The 15,294-nt window shown below is 42.0% G+C and overlaps 1 protein-coding gene across 5 annotated transcripts; it reads left to right on the forward strand.

The window, feature by feature from the left end:
- Positions 1-661: 661 nt before the first annotated feature.
- On the forward strand, positions 662-13,394 carry RNF6 (ring finger protein 6; the record flags this gene model as incomplete). 5 transcript variants are annotated; one of them, XM_080363368.1, is made up of 6 exons in its annotated part: positions 662-1,055; positions 4,494-4,703; positions 5,293-5,400; positions 6,621-8,111; positions 10,364-10,503; positions 13,303-13,394. In XM_080363368.1, 5 exons carry the CDS (start codon positions 662-664, stop codon positions 10,369-10,371), a joined length of 2,211 nt encoding a protein of 736 aa, XP_080219494.1. In that variant the 3' UTR covers positions 10,372-10,503; positions 13,303-13,394. The 5 variants fall into 5 exon arrangements, with proteins under 5 accessions (XP_080219494.1, XP_080219493.1, XP_080219496.1 ...); XM_080363367.1 differs by lacking the exons at positions 10,364-10,503; positions 13,303-13,394 and having other exon boundaries at positions 6,621-9,425; XM_080363370.1 differs by lacking the exons at positions 10,364-10,503; positions 13,303-13,394 and having other exon boundaries at positions 703-802; positions 6,621-9,425.
- Between the last annotated feature and the right edge of the window lie 1,900 nt (positions 13,395-15,294).

Here is a 15,294-nt window from a genome sequence, read left to right on the forward strand (position 1 = left end):
AGATGTTGAGGTTGTTCTACAGTTGAGAAGCAATGTATTGTGAAATCCTCTGAGTAAGTTTATTTATCTTTACAGTTCAAGTTCCCACCCACTAGGGCGGAGATAAACCCTGCGAGTTTTGACCAACAGTGGGTTTGCTAATGAAATACCGTACCTGAAGCGACTTCCTTTACGTGTTTAAAGGGAAGCAAGTGTAGAGACTGGCGAGTTAGAAAAAGCGAAACGATGCAAAGCCTTGCTGAGAACAGAGGGAGAATCCGCGCAACTCCGGGCGGGGACCCTGGAATGAAATGCCCAGAGACGGCGGCAGGACCAGCCGCAGATCGGGCGCTCCGCCGGGCAGGGGCAGCCTGACGGGCAGCTCGAGGCGCGGACAGCCCGGGTGAAAGCCGGCGCTTTCTGTTTTCCTCACGTTGTTGGCGCTCGTTAACGTACAACCGCCTCAGAGGCGTGGACAGCAACCCGCGAGTGCCCGGGGGCGCTAGGGAGGAAAGCAGCGTGTGCCGAGCGGGGACTGAGGCCCGCAGGCCAGGCCGGTGTCAGATCCCGGGACCCGCCGGCCGCCTCAGCGCCGAGCGGCCGGAACGTGGCCGGCGCGCCGCCGCCGTTCACCCCGCGGCACGCGCACTGCCCAACGGCCGCCCGCGCGGCAGCTGCGCGCATGCGCGGGAGGGGCGGTGCTTGCCGCGGGGGCCACCCTCGCGCGCTCGGAACCTGTGCTGGTGGCTGCCGGCAGCCGCCCGGACCGCAATCGGGGCTGGAGCGCCGCGCTCGAACACCCAGGGGCCGGTGTCGTTCCGGAGTAGGTGGCTGTTGCTCCTGCCGCCGGGAGGGACGCGCAGCGGGGCTGAGCCAGGCCGCCCCGGTCGGCGCTGCTGCCAGCAGGCAGGGACGGGATCTCGGGTCTCCCCGGCTGCTCTGTCGGCAGGCTCTCCCGGGGCAGGCGGCGGCATGGACGCCTCCCCGGTTTGTCGCAGCGGGTGATGCCGCCTCCCGGCGGGCAGGGGAGACGGGGTCGCGCGCAGTGGCGGCGGGAGCCGATGGGAGCGGTGGCGGTTAGTGGCGGGGCCCTAGCGGGGAGTCTGGGGAGGAGAGAAGCGGGAGGACACGGGCTTCTCCGCCCTGTTGTGGTTGGTCGGTGGCCGAGAGCTGGCCAGTTGATTGGGTGGGAGCCGTGTCAGTCACTCTCCTCATCCTCCCCTCCCCCAGGCATCTGGCAACAGGCGCTGTCTGGGGCGGCGGGGTCGGCTGGGCCGGGGGCTCCGCGGGCTCCCCGCCCCCGCCGGGTGCCTCCCCCCCCCCCTGCCCCGTGGGCGCGGAGCCTGGCCCGTGGCCTTCCTTGGGGAAGGGCTGGAGAGCGTGAGCCCGGCGCGGGGCTGGATCCCGGGCCCTGCTGCCGGCCTGGGGCTGGGGGGAGGCGGGTGGCCCCGAGCCCGCGGATTGGATCGCTTTGGGTGTCCTGCGGCCTGTTTCTCAATTACCTTCTGATTCTTCCTTTGTCTTTCCTGTCCTCCCCTCTCCTTCCCCAGGCTCTGTGGGGTTTCCTGAGTTTCGTTGTGGTTTTTTTTTACTCCCTTTTTTTTTTTTAATTCGGTGAGATCATCTTGCCTGGAGGCTGCAATGTGACAGAAATGCTAAATAGCCCTGTCGCTCGGGGAGGCTTCCTCATCTAAACTCCATAGTCGTCTCACTTGCAATCAGGTGATAGTCTTTCAGAAGATGAATACCTAATGGAATTGGGGGTAGTAATACCTGGAAAGAGGCCAAAACTTAAAAGCACAAGGTATATATTGCTTAGAGAAAAAGAACATGAATCTTCGACAATGGACCAGGGTAACTATCAATTAAGAACTAAAGGAGTTAGGCTGAAAATTCCAGAAAATGTAGATACATTGTTGGCATGTGGCACCTGTTTCTTCACAAAGAGAGTAATTCTGAGTCATAACTGGATTTCAGTTTCAGTTTTTTACATCTTTGTAGTTAATACCCTTCCAATTTTCAATACTCTGAAGTATTTTACATGCCAAAGTACTTAATTTTGATGCAGTTAATACCCTTCAACTTTCACTACTCGAAAACATTTTAAGTGCAAAAGTACTTAGTTTTGATGGCGTTTGATAAATACAGATAGTAGTTGTCATCTGTGCAGTTATGTTAAACAGATGGGACAGCCGAACACTTCACACTTCTTACGGTTTTTAAATGAGTCATTTAAAGAGTGTGACTAATCATCCTACCATACAGTTGTCAACAAAACAGTAATTCTTTTCTACCACCCACAAAATCTGAAGAAGAGATTTTGAGATTTTTTTGTGTATGAGGAAAGTAAAGGATCTCACTTTTTAACAACGGTTTAAATTTAGATTGAGGAGGACTACATGTGATCAACTTTTCATCCTAAGAATTTATAGGTAATTTTTTAATGTGCAGCAATATGGTGAGATAACCAGAAAGCTGGTGAACTTACTGTGGTCATTGTCAGGCAAAAAGTAATATGTTAATTGTCTTAAGGCTTTCATCTAAATAGCAACCTTACCTGAAACTAAACGAATTTTAACTGGCCTCTTTCCCCTCCCTGCTTTACCTGTGTCAAGCTGTAAGTCACCTGGGACAGAAGCACTTTAATATTGGGCATTTTTATTGTAATAGTCAAGTGATGGGTGTCATGAGGTTAATAATAGTGTTAACCGAAGCAGAGTAGGGGCAGGAATTGCATTTGTTTTGAGGAAACAAGGGTAGTAAAACAAAGAGCCGGCTGAGAAACTTGTGTTTAGAAATGTGATACGAGAAGTGACCTGATTTGAACACAGCCTTTGTAGGACCTGGAAGTCAGTGATTCCCTACAGCTTGCCAGGCTGAGCCAAGAGGGTGATAGTAAATCTAAAAGCCCTTCAAATAATATGTGTTGAAGAGGAGATGCTCAGGTTCAATTTCTTTTCAGTCAAGTGAGTTAAAAGAGCATTGAAATGCAATATTGGCCACAGGAGGTAAATGAGTGGAAAGATTGGGAAGGGCTGCTTAGAAGTGCAGTTACATATGGAGGGGAGAAGTAGCATATGGGGTGGAAAATTTGGAGACCAAGGATGCATCAGAATGGATCCCACAAAGAACATAAGAAAGGTATATTAAATGTATGCCAGCTTCTGCTGTTGGCAAATACATTTTCTGATTCTTCATATCTCTTGGCACCATTGATAAATATTTACTCTTTATTGAATGTATGTCTAATAGTTGATTTGGTCTATTTGTTGTCTCATCATCTTTCCTGTTAAGACTAATTACTGTTTGGGAGTGTGCTGAGAATGCTGTTTTATATTTTTCCCATAATTAATACTTGAAGTGACTTTGATATGTTGGTGAATTGACAAAAAAAAACCCCTTTATTTTCACATGTAAGCAGAATGGTGCTGTATGGTTGGGTTTTTTTGGCCTGATGATCTCCTCTAGAGAAGTGGTCCCTTCTGTCAGATGTCTGCCTCAGCAGGTGTTGTAGACGGCTTTTGCTGAACGGGAAGCCCCATTGAAAGGGTGACACTTCACTTTCTCTTCTTTCAAATTTAATGTTGAAGAACAGATTTTCTTTAGGAAATAGAAAAGTTGGGGTATGGTCCAAGAGCTGATTGGTCCAGGACTGAGTCCTAACCAGAGCGAGCTGGTAATGACACAGGAATCAACACAGGAGGTGATGCGTCTTTCTGATACTGTAAGGTTATTCATGCCTTCTGATGGTGTGGTCACACTGGTTAAATATTTGGAAAGTATTGAAGAACTGTGGGTAAAGTATAGCTATTTCTCTTTTACATGAGTTTCCTGGAGAGAGGAGTATCCTTTTGTTAACTAATCATTGGTTTAGAGATCACAAGGAAAATAAACCAGTAATGTCAGAACATCAAAAGAGAGTCAGTTCGGCAAAAATGTATGTGTAGTTTTTGTGCTATGTGAGGGATGGTACCGATGGACATGCTAATGTAGTCTTACCTGCTTATCGCTAAATGTTTCAAGTGGAAGACTGTCTTCTTTAAAGCAGTAGCTATGGTTGCCAGAAGTCTACACTAGGTAATAACAGTAAAATAATTACAGAACAGCGTTTTCAGTGACATTTTAGCTTTTAAAATACTTATGCTGCTGCTGTACTTTACTTGGCAGAAGGGAAATAGATTTTATATTGTTCTTTTAACTTTCTAGAATACCCTTATTTAGCTAAAAAAATTAAAATCTGTTATTGGTCTTTTATTTTAAAGTTGCTCTACCAACTGGTTTGTCCTTTCAGTGAGCAAGAGGGACTTCTGGCTATTTTTGAGCAAGCTAGAAGCAAAATACTTGCGTAATAAACTACAGTGTTGATTTGGCAAGGAACATGGAGCTTGGTTCATCTTAATCATCTTTAGCTACTACTAAACTAATTTCATTGAAAATGCTGGGAACTTGTTACTGTAAATTAGGTAAATTCTTAACGTAATTAGTGTGCAGTCTAACCTTCTGGTTTTGTTCAGGACATCCTGGCATTATCATTATGGATCGCTCTCGGCACCGTGCAGGGAATGGCAACGAGCAGGCATCTTCACGTGAGCATAGTCGTGAAAATGAGAGACAACGACAGCTGGAGCGCCTCAGCAGGGAGGAGGCCTATTACCAGTTCATTAATGAACTCAATGAAGAAGACTACAGGTTAATGAGAGACCGCAACCTGCTTGGCACTCCTGGTAAGATATGGTACCTTCAGTAGAAAAGATGTAATGTGAAGTAACACTCTCGCTGTCAGACATCACATGTGGTTGTCTGACTCAGGTAGCCTGATGATGTCTGTGGCTTTGTAGAAAGGAGCAAAACCTCCATTTCCTGTCAGCGTTATTCAGTAAAAATTAACAACTTAAATAGATACTAAAGCTAGACTAAAAATATAACTCCTTCAAATGTAATGTCTTCGTGTACAGGTAATATCCAAACTCAAGTAATTCACATCTGGTACACTAAAGTATATCTCTTGGTATGTGGCAATTTTATGGGCCTCCGAGTTGTTGCTGCACGTAGCTCTGAGTCTGTGCTGGAAGCTGGCATGCTCTTGACACACATTCGGCATCTTTTTCCCCCCGTGCCAGTACCTACTTCCTCTGTTATCTGTGTACCTGCATTAGAATCTCACAGTAGTGCTGTTTTCTTTTCAGTTTCATTGATTTTACCTTATTTCTGGAGATTTTACTTCAAGATAGAAAATATTGTTAATTCTGCATGTCTGTATTGAGGCAATAATAATGTCTTATTTAACTATTATCAAAACATAAATTATTTCAGGGGAAATAACAGCAGAAGAGTTGCAGCAACGCTTGGAGGGGGCTAAGGAGCGTCTGGCATCACAGACTGATCTGGATAACAGAGAAGGTGAAGGCAGAACTGTTGGAGGTAAACATTTTTCATTCATATGTATATATACACATAGTATGTGGTGCATAAATATGTTCTGTACAGATACTTGAGAGAAGTGCTGTTGGATTTCAGTACCAGCTATTTCGAGTCTTGTTCTTCCATTGTGCCCCTGTGGAATGTTTTCAAAGTAAGAGAAGTTTCCTAATGATATGAAAATAAACTTGAAGTACTTAATGAAAACTGATTTACGTAATCCATAAATTAATTTCTCCTCTTTTCCTGGTTTCCCTAGTATACTTGATAGCACAAAAAAAATTATATTCCTGTAATTCTTAAAAAGTTTTATCATGTATTAGGGAAGTTGGAGCGGGAAATAAGTTAACTGGGAAACAGTTAACTGCTCCACTGTTGTTTGGTTCTGTCTTTTCATTTCCATTTATTTCAATGGAGTGAGGCTTGCATTATGTGCACAATCTGCCTTCGCTTCCTCAGCAATGTTGGCTTAATCATTTGGCTAATTCTAGTCAGATTTAGAAGCGGAATAGACAACTTGGAGTCAGAGATACCCAAGTTCTTGCGGGTTTCATGAAAGTAGGGAGAGGATGGAGTACAGAGAGCTTAACCTGATCCCTTCAAGGGAAAACCTTCACTGTGATCATGACCACTGGCTTTCTTTATACACATAGTTAGCACTAACCTCAACAGTTGTCTTGAGCTTGGACATGGAGGAGATTTGGGAATGGAGTTGTAGGTATTGTAGTAGGAAAAGAGTATACTTTCACAAAAGGACCCAATCTGTTGAAACCATGCGTCATTTATTCCTCTCCATATAGAAAACAAATTTTTAAGATGTTTTCCAAAAGAAATCAAAATCTCTCTTACTTTTCCTTGCTTTGTCAAAATTAGTTGATTTATGATACTCTCAAATTGATAGCTTAAGTGAGGGACAGATATTGGACAAATACAACTAACTTTGGACTGCCTAAATCTGAACACTTTCTCAGAGGAGGCCACCTGGCCATATTAGTTTCTTGGTGTATCTGCCAGTGAGACAAAAATTCTAGGCAAAACTGATGAGTTTTGCAGATGTTTTTACATAAAGCATATTTTCAGCAGAATTACATTAGTACAGCAAGGTAGCTGTCCTGCTACTGTAACATTTTTGAAGTGGCCCAGCCACATAGAAGATTTGGAGTACATCGTAGTATGCTGAGCGTGCAGTTGGATGAATATTTGCCATTCTTTGTTTCTCTCAGATTCTGATGTTCTTGGAGAAAACTCAAATGGTGACTCTCTGCTTGAAATGCTGAACACATTTCGTCGCACAGGAAATACCACTCGCAGTGGACAGAGCGGGAATCAAACCTGGAGGGCTGTGAGTCGAACAAATCCAAACAGTGGGGAGTTTCGATTTAGTCTTGAAATCAACATAAACCATGAGCATAACAGTTTTGAAACTGCCGGTGAGGAGTATGTGGGTATAGATAGTAACAGAACGCATTTAGAAAGGAGACATCAAAGAGCTGTCAGTCCGGTACCCCCAAGAACGAGAAGCAGGACTGCAAGAGAGGCAAACAATGAGGCTTCAAGCACTGCAAGGACCAGGTCTTTAAGAAGTACCATGGCACAAAGCTCTGAAGCAGCCACTCATCCAATCTCAGGGAGGCTCAGGAGTAGAACAAGGGAGTTGACAGGCCGTTCCCAAACAAATACTACACGTAATAATTCAGCATCTTCTCGTGAGCAAAGAGAAATGCCAGAAAGAGGTACTTCAAGAGGAGTCACAAGAGGTAGAGCTAGAACTAATGCTCAGATGAATACAAACCAAAGACTAGAAATTCTGCGGCTGAGGTCTACTTTAAGTAGTCGAAGCCGCTCTCCGCTGCAAAGGCAAGGTGGCACTGCCCATTCTGAGGAACATGGGCAGAGGCAGGATAGAAATGCACAGCAAGTCAACAGAAGTAGGAGACAAACAGCTCAGCCTTCTCCCCAGCCTGCTGAAGAACAAGCAAGAGTTAATCCTCAGACACCCCAGCTTTCCAGTGTAGCTCCATCCTTGGGAATAACTTTGGAAGAAGAGGAATCTAGTAGGCCAGTAGCTGCTGTTAGAAGGCATCCAACAATTACATTAGATCTTCAGGTGAGAAGAATTCGTCCTGGAGAAAACAGAGATCGGGACAGTATTGCCAGTAGAACTCGTTCTAGAGTAGGAATGGCAGAAAACACAGTTACCTTTGAAAGTGACAGCGGGGGATTTCGGCGTACAATATCACGATCGGAACGTGCAGGTATTCGAACCTATGTTAGCACTATACGAATACCTCTTCGTCGGATTTCAGAAACTGGGCTTGGTGAACCTTCATCAGTGGCTCTTCGATCAATCCTTAGACAAATTATGACAGGCTTTGGAGAACTGAATTCTTTAATGGAAACGGAATCTAACTCAGAAGCGCAAAGAGGCGGTCATCACTTACCAGATGTACAGTCAGAGCAGAACAGCTCAAGTTCAGCAAACAATAGCAGTGATCCAAGTGAGGTTGCATCTAGAAACGCACACGCGGCGGAAGGCAGCAGGGAAACACGTGGGCAGAGTGATGATATTCAACACTATGGTCGCAGTAATGACAACCAAGATAACAGGCAGTCTCAAGATGCTAACAACCTAGTGGAGAATGGAACGCTGCCCATACTTCGACTTGCCCACTTCTTCTTGCTGAGTGAAGATGATGATGATGATCGTTTAAGAGGTTTAACCAAAGAGCAGATTGACAATCTTTCTACCCGAAACTATGGGGATATTCACACTGAAAATGAAATAAGTAAAACCTGTAGTGTTTGCATTAATGAGTATGTAACAGGGAATAAGCTAAGGCAGTTACCTTGTATGCATGAGTTTCATATCCATTGTATTGATCGCTGGCTTTCTGAAAACTCCACTTGCCCAATTTGTCGGCAGCCTGTATTGGGGTCTAATGCCACAGACAATGGCTAGAATTATTTTGGCTGTTCAGTCCTCAAGGATTTGCTTCTGCTCTATTTATGATAAGCCAGATGGAATTAATTTACTTACATAGGGGTCCATTTGTGGGGCAGTTTTGTTAAATTTCTTTAAAAATAAAAGGAAACTTGTCTAAAACTAGCAATGTAAATACTATTTTTCTCCAAGTGCAGATCTAGGAGTACACATAGAACCAAATGATATTGGTAAAGTTTATATTTTTTTAGGTAATTTTGTTATGCTAAGCACTTTTGTAAATACAGAAATGCAATAGTTAACCAGTCCTGCTTAATGTATGTTTTTTTTTAATGGTGTAATGGACTCACTTTATTTAGATTACTAATTGTTTCACACAGACCTACCACTGTGTTGAAAAATTAGTGTCTAAATAGCCATTCATTAGGTTTTTGTTCTAAGAACAATTTCTTTTACCAAGAGTTTCTTGCTGGACATATTTGCTAAAGATATTTAAGTTACTTGAAGTGCTCATTTAATAGACAGTATATTTTTTTTAACATTGAAATATCCTTTCCAAGAACTTGCCAATTTGGTTCTATTTAAAAAAATTTATGGCAGTTTTTGCATGTGGTTTCACACAATGCTTAAGGCTGATGAGTTCATATTCAAAAGTGGCTGGGTTAGTGACATTATAAAATGTACATAATTAAATGCTGTCTTTGACAATCGCTGTCTTTTCAGTGCAGGCAGCAATCACATCAATTCTAATTCCAAGAGGGCGTGTCTTACTGAACATGGTATTTGCTCAAAGAATAAATGAGCACTGAGGAAGCCTTTTTACTCTTCCAAATTACTCAATTGATATTCATGGGTTTTTAACTGCCTTAGTTTAAAGGGGGAAATATTTCCTTGGCCATTATATTGTCTACAATATGCATGATTTGTGCATCCTACTTAGAAAAACAAAACAGAGCCTTGAAGTGCTTTTGTACAGAAATTTAAGGTACACATATTAGTCCTCTTAAAACATGTCTGAGGACCAAATGGCAAAAGACACTAAAAAGGGCAAAATAAGCTTCCTTTGAAGTCCCCAGATTACTGTATAATTAGATATTAAACTTTATACCAATAACTTATAAAGAAATAAAATTGCAAAGTAAATAATTGAGGCTTTGTGTGAATTACTGTTGAGACATATTGTACAGATTGGTAATAAGATTTATCATTCTTGATGTTCAGTCTCAGTTTTCACTTTATTCTTTCCCTGGTTTTCCCCAGCGTGTATGTGTGTTTCCACAATATGTGTGTTAGCTGTTGTGGTAGATAAAAATGCAAGGCAAAGCACTCCTGGGGCTTCTGCGAGCAAGCTGAATGTTAGAAGGCTCATCATCTGAGCAGTGTGTATCTCAGTCCTTAGAGAAAGGTAAAATACTCTTAGATGAGTAATTCTGAGTGGTAGAAAGAATACTTAAAGTGAAGAAGTCCTGCTGACTTTCTCTACCTACAGATGGCCTTCACAACTACACTTCTGTGCCAAGTGCTTCAGTTAAAACATCTGCTCATGGTATCCATGAAGGGAAACTATAAAACCACATGTTAAGCCATTTGTTATCTACCTCAGTTTTGCAAGTGAAAAACTTGTGTCAGAAGTTCCACAAAAGTGCTTCTTTTTATTTCCAAAGAGTAGTTTTAAGAAATTCTCTTATGAGATTTAGGTAAGTTTAAGAATATGATTAAGATCTCTTCTGATGTGATTTGGACTGCTAATTGTTGCAAACACTTGTTGCCTCCTTAGCCATATTCAAAAGGGAGGAGATCTGAACACGATTACCAGAACTAGCTTATTTTTTACTTTTTTTTTTTCTATTCGCTCTTGATGTTCACGGTACCTAAATACATGGGCGCCTTCTGCTGCTTCCCTGTCTCCTCGTATTTGAAAACTGCCTGACTCAAGTGCCACATTTGTAGAAACCTGCATTTAGCTCACCATTGCCTAATGGTTGGTTGTTTCAAAGTCAGTTTCAACTTAAACCCTTGTTACAGGGGACTAGTTGGAGTCCTGCTCAACTGCTACACTAATGCACTAGAGGTAAAGAGAGACTCCCTTTGCCGCCATTCATTCAGACGGCATTTTGCTGTATAACCATAAAAGGAAAAAGTCGTACAAGGTCCCATATGACAAGGTACTTAGAACTGAGCTGCTGTGGGGGAATATCCAAAAGCATGGTAAGAGCTTCCCATAGCAATTCTAGGCTACTGGAGATGATACATGAAGTCTCCTGTGCTACATTCCTGTTCTGCTACATGTGAGCTGTCAAGTGTCTGCTTTTGACCTCATTGGAAGTGTATGTCGTTTGTTCAACTTTCCCAGCGAATTGTGCTGATAGGACCAATTAAATCTCAGTGGCTCGCTTTGGCGTTGGCTTCTGCTACCTGCATTCCTGGGATGTTCCTTCAGTTCTCCACACACAACCCAGGTATTATTTTACCTTGTCTGTGGCCTGGGGGTTTCATGTTGCAACAGTCATATCTGTGTTTAAGAGCTTCAGTTTATTCTCCCTGCATTTTCTGTAATTTATCAAATCCGTCTGTGTTCTGGACCTCTGCAGCTGCCCATTGCAGAGTTAGACAGTTTATCTTTTGTGAGCAGTACTTGTTTTCTACTTGCCTTTTAGTATCTTAAAATCCATGGTTCTTGTACTGTAAGAAGGAATGTCACCATAGCTAACACCTTTGCATTCAGTTTGCTAGTGTCTTAGCCCATTCTCTTTTTAATTTTGTTAATAATTGAGGAGTTCAAATTAATGTCTTTGTATACAGAAGCTATCATTTTGTAGTTATTCTTGTTGCTCTTTTGAAATGGGGGGACTGTTACTCATGCAGAATTCAGTATGTGGATGTACTAGGCATTGTAAGGTGACATAACTGCCTTTTTCCTCTCTGATTTTCTAACTAATTCTTATATTCTGGTTTTGCTTTTAATTGCTGCTCAACACTGAGCTGATATCATAACAAGTTTTGCAGAAAAGATTTCACAATCACTTTCCTGAATGTTAGTTGCTAGTTCAGAACTGATTATCGCACGCTTTTTTTGCATGTACTGCTGTGGACATTTTTTTTCTTGTGGATCATTTTGTGTGTTGTGTCCTTTCATCATCTTGTGCACCCACCTCCTGTGATTTGTCTTTACTTCTAATACCAAAATAATTCTGTACTATTTGCCTATTTTATCACTTGTTAGTTATTTCTTTTTCTGATCATTTATGTCTCATAGCACAGGTATTTCACTAGTAATGACTTCTAATTCAAAGTTTAACCATTTATTTCTAGCTATTTAGTCAGTAAATTTGTGATTTTTAATTTTTTTTTTTTTACTCAAAGGGAACTAGAAGTAAATACATTAAGAATTTCATAAAACATAGTAATTGTCCTTAAGCCGAGACTTGTTGAGAAGAACTTGAAATCCAAGTAAAGCTCTGACAGAATAAAAAGCTTGTTTGTTAATTATTGAATTCCTTTAGTTATGTCTGAATTCCATTTGATCAGGTGAGCTAATTACATGGTTTATCCTTTCTTTTGCTTGTAAGAGGGCTGAGGAAAGGAATAATACTTGCTTGCTCTTCATATATTTAATGTAAAGGTGCAGTAGCCTTTGCCTATATCCTCCTTCATAGGACAACTTTGTAATGTTACTATTGGTACACGTCATTAAAAGAAAAATATAATATCCAATATGTAAATTAGCACAATGATAAAGACTGTCTGCTCAAGTTTGTCTATAAAATTAGAAAGGCATTGAAGTATATTTGTGTATCACATTCATTTTCAAGAGCAAGATGCAGTTTGTGTTGCAGTCTGCTATCGTGGGAATAACCTGAGGGCAGACACTAAAGCGAGTGCACGTGAGTAACATTTAGATCGGTTGCTTAGCTATTAGCAGCTTCATTTTTGCAGTATCAGTCAATTTTTGAGTAAGTTTAAACACTCTTCAAAGTGGCACGTGACAAGTTTGGTTTTAAAAAGTTAACAAATGTATTAAAGGTACAGGTGTCTGGAAAATTGATTGAGTCCGAAAGTGTTTGAAATCCCATTTGTTACTTAGAACAAAGATCAAGATTTTCTGTAATACCCAAAATGTGTTTTTGAAAATTTCAGTTCTTGTTAGTGGAGTTTGGGAATTTCAGTATTTGTAGTTGAGTGTCATTTAGTCGTTTTCCACAGAAAGGAATACCAAAGCCAAGTGTTCAAATTCTGGAATGCCGCGGGTTTGTTATGTTCTATTTTCCTTCCCCACCCTTGTAAATCTCCACAATCCTTTCTCCCACTATCCACTGTGTTCTTCCTCCTCTTGAAATTTCAGCATGATCTACCTTTTCTCATGGACATTTTCGTTTAACTTAGTTTACTTTCAGCTCCCAATTAGAAGTTTTTCAGCTTGTTCTAACAGCTCCCATTTGGGCACATTTTTCTCCCTTTTCAAATTAACACTTAAACTACTGTGGAATTGTATTTGTCTCCCTGGCTGAGCTGAGCTTCCTGAGCCTGTCCTGTCTGATCCCAGCTGATGGTGGCTTGTGCTGAAGGCAGTGGGAGCTGAGTACTCCCCAGCTGGGTTTGCGTGTCAGAAGAACGCTTCTCAAGTTAGGCTGTGCAATCGCAACAACATAGTCTGTACAAGAAACCTCACAAATAAATTTGGACTCTCCTGTATTTATTGTCGTGATGTGTTCAGTGTGGAAGCTGTAACCTATGTGGTTTTAGCTCCACACATTCACCTTTTTTGCACCATTTCCAGCACCAGCTGTTGCGTGAGAGATTCACCCATCAGACTGACTGCACTTCTCAGGCTTGTGATTTAAAGTGTGTGTGATGATTTGGTCATCTGTGCAATTTCTGCTTGTCAGTTAATGTGAAGTTAGCTCTTACTGCTCTAAAAATGTATGCTGTGTGTTTAACTATGTATTTGTTTACTTGGCCTGCAGCAGAAAGCTGCCTGCCCAGAGAGGGCACTTGGCAGTGCTGAGTTCTGGCTGTTCCCTGGTGCGCTGAGAGGGTGGCCCAGCCTGGATCAAACCCTTCACCCTTCCATGTGGTAGGGAGGCAAGAAGATCATTAGAAACGAGGAGCAATGAGATACTGGTGACGCCTGCAGGGATGTGTTTGGGAGTTGTCTGCTTTCAGGATAGCATTAGATGCTTCTATCAAGGTAAATAGCAACAGGATGTGCATGTCCACTCGTGTTACTTTCACATTTCTTTCTTACGAGGAGGGACTGAGTGTGGTGATTGAGAACATAAAGTTTAATGTTTTTCACAGGAAGCCACCTCGGTCCTGTTGGAAGAACAACACACACATATCCCCTCCCCAGGTGATGAACTCTGCAGGCCCTTGCCAATGACTGTTGTGCAGGGGATCCTGATACAAAACCTTTGATCTCTGAGACAGTGAATCTGGAACATGGAAGTGTTTTTCCACTGCTGTGATAGAGGAGGGAGGCACAATAAAATTCAAAAAGTTCATATGTTGCATTGTCCAATTGTTCTTGGACATCATATTCCCCCTTTTTTGTTTTAACAACATATATTTCAGTGTAGGATGTACCCGTTCAATAATAGCCTGTCCAGTGGGAGAACACAGAATACCTGTGACATGTGACACACCCCATTGCTGTAAAAAATATTATGTGGATCTGGCAGTGTAGCCAGGACCATTGTCAGTTTTAATCTATTGTGGCACACCCAGAATAGCAAAGCAGCAGGTCCAGGGCACTGAACATCCCTGCTTTTCTCACTAGTAAGAGCAGATGCACAAAGCATACCTGAGAACGTATCTCTGGAAACGTGTACATACTGCAAGTGGCCAAAAGATGAGACGTGTAACATCAATCTGCAAAGTGGCATTAGCTGTGAGCCAGTGAGGGTTAACTCCAAGGGATGCACTGTAGGACCTTGACTACGTACTCAGAATCACAAATCAAATTTAGAGGTTCCTCCTTAAAAAGCTCTAAGGCATGTATAGGCGCACCAAGTCCTACTAACTGGGTTGAGCCATCAATAATTTTAACAGAATAATGCTAACTGTTATCTTCATGCCAGATCACTACAGCTTTATGAGATTTCCATGATCCATCAACAAAAACTGTGCGAGCATGTGGAATCAGATCGAATCCAAGTGTGATCTGTGGCCTGATGTCAGAGACAGCAGATGTCAGATTCTGCAGCAATTTACATTTAGGCATGCCAAAAGCTGTGCTGTTAAGAAAATCTGCTAGTACAACTTGCAAGGACATAGATTGTGAATAAATAAAATCAAAATCAGATTTCACAAATGGCATATATATGACAGATGGGTCATGGCCTACCAAGACCCAAGTCTGCTTCCTGCCTTTTTTGATCACAGCAACAATCAAATCTAGAAGATGATTAATAGTTTTAGGGAAAGAATTGGGAAAAAAAATCCATTCCAAATATATCAGTCTGTTTGCTTTCTCATCATTTTGTCCCACAATAGCCACAGGTTGTTTCTTTGTTGTAGCTATAAATAGACAATTCTGCAAGTTTAATTGACTAGGGTCAGTCTGTAAGGTAGTCATAAACTTGTTCATCAAAATTCTCGAACCCCATTTTGGCTTTTGTGTTTATTGAATATTGTTTTTCCTTACTGGCTTGAAGTCCTGTTTCAGTTCTACCAGCCTCTCTATCACAGAGTTGTGCAAGCCCGGATGCTGGAAAACAGGATTCTTTACCCAGTGTGCATACAAAAGAGCCAAATTTAGTACACCAAGATGAGACACAGCCTATCACAGAGTTGTGCAGGTCTGGATGCTGGAATAAAGCTAGCATGCTACAAAGAAAAGTAACAGTTATCACATACAAAATCTGAGTACATTCACATAGTAAAGAAATAAATTGCTCATGGTCTTCTGTATCATCACAAAGTCTACATTTTGGGTCCATGCATTCTCCTGAATTAGG

This window comes from Nesoenas mayeri (genome assembly GCF_963082525.1).
Source record: "Nesoenas mayeri genome assembly, chromosome: 1".
NCBI lineage: Eukaryota > Metazoa > Chordata > Aves > Columbiformes > Columbidae > Nesoenas > Nesoenas mayeri.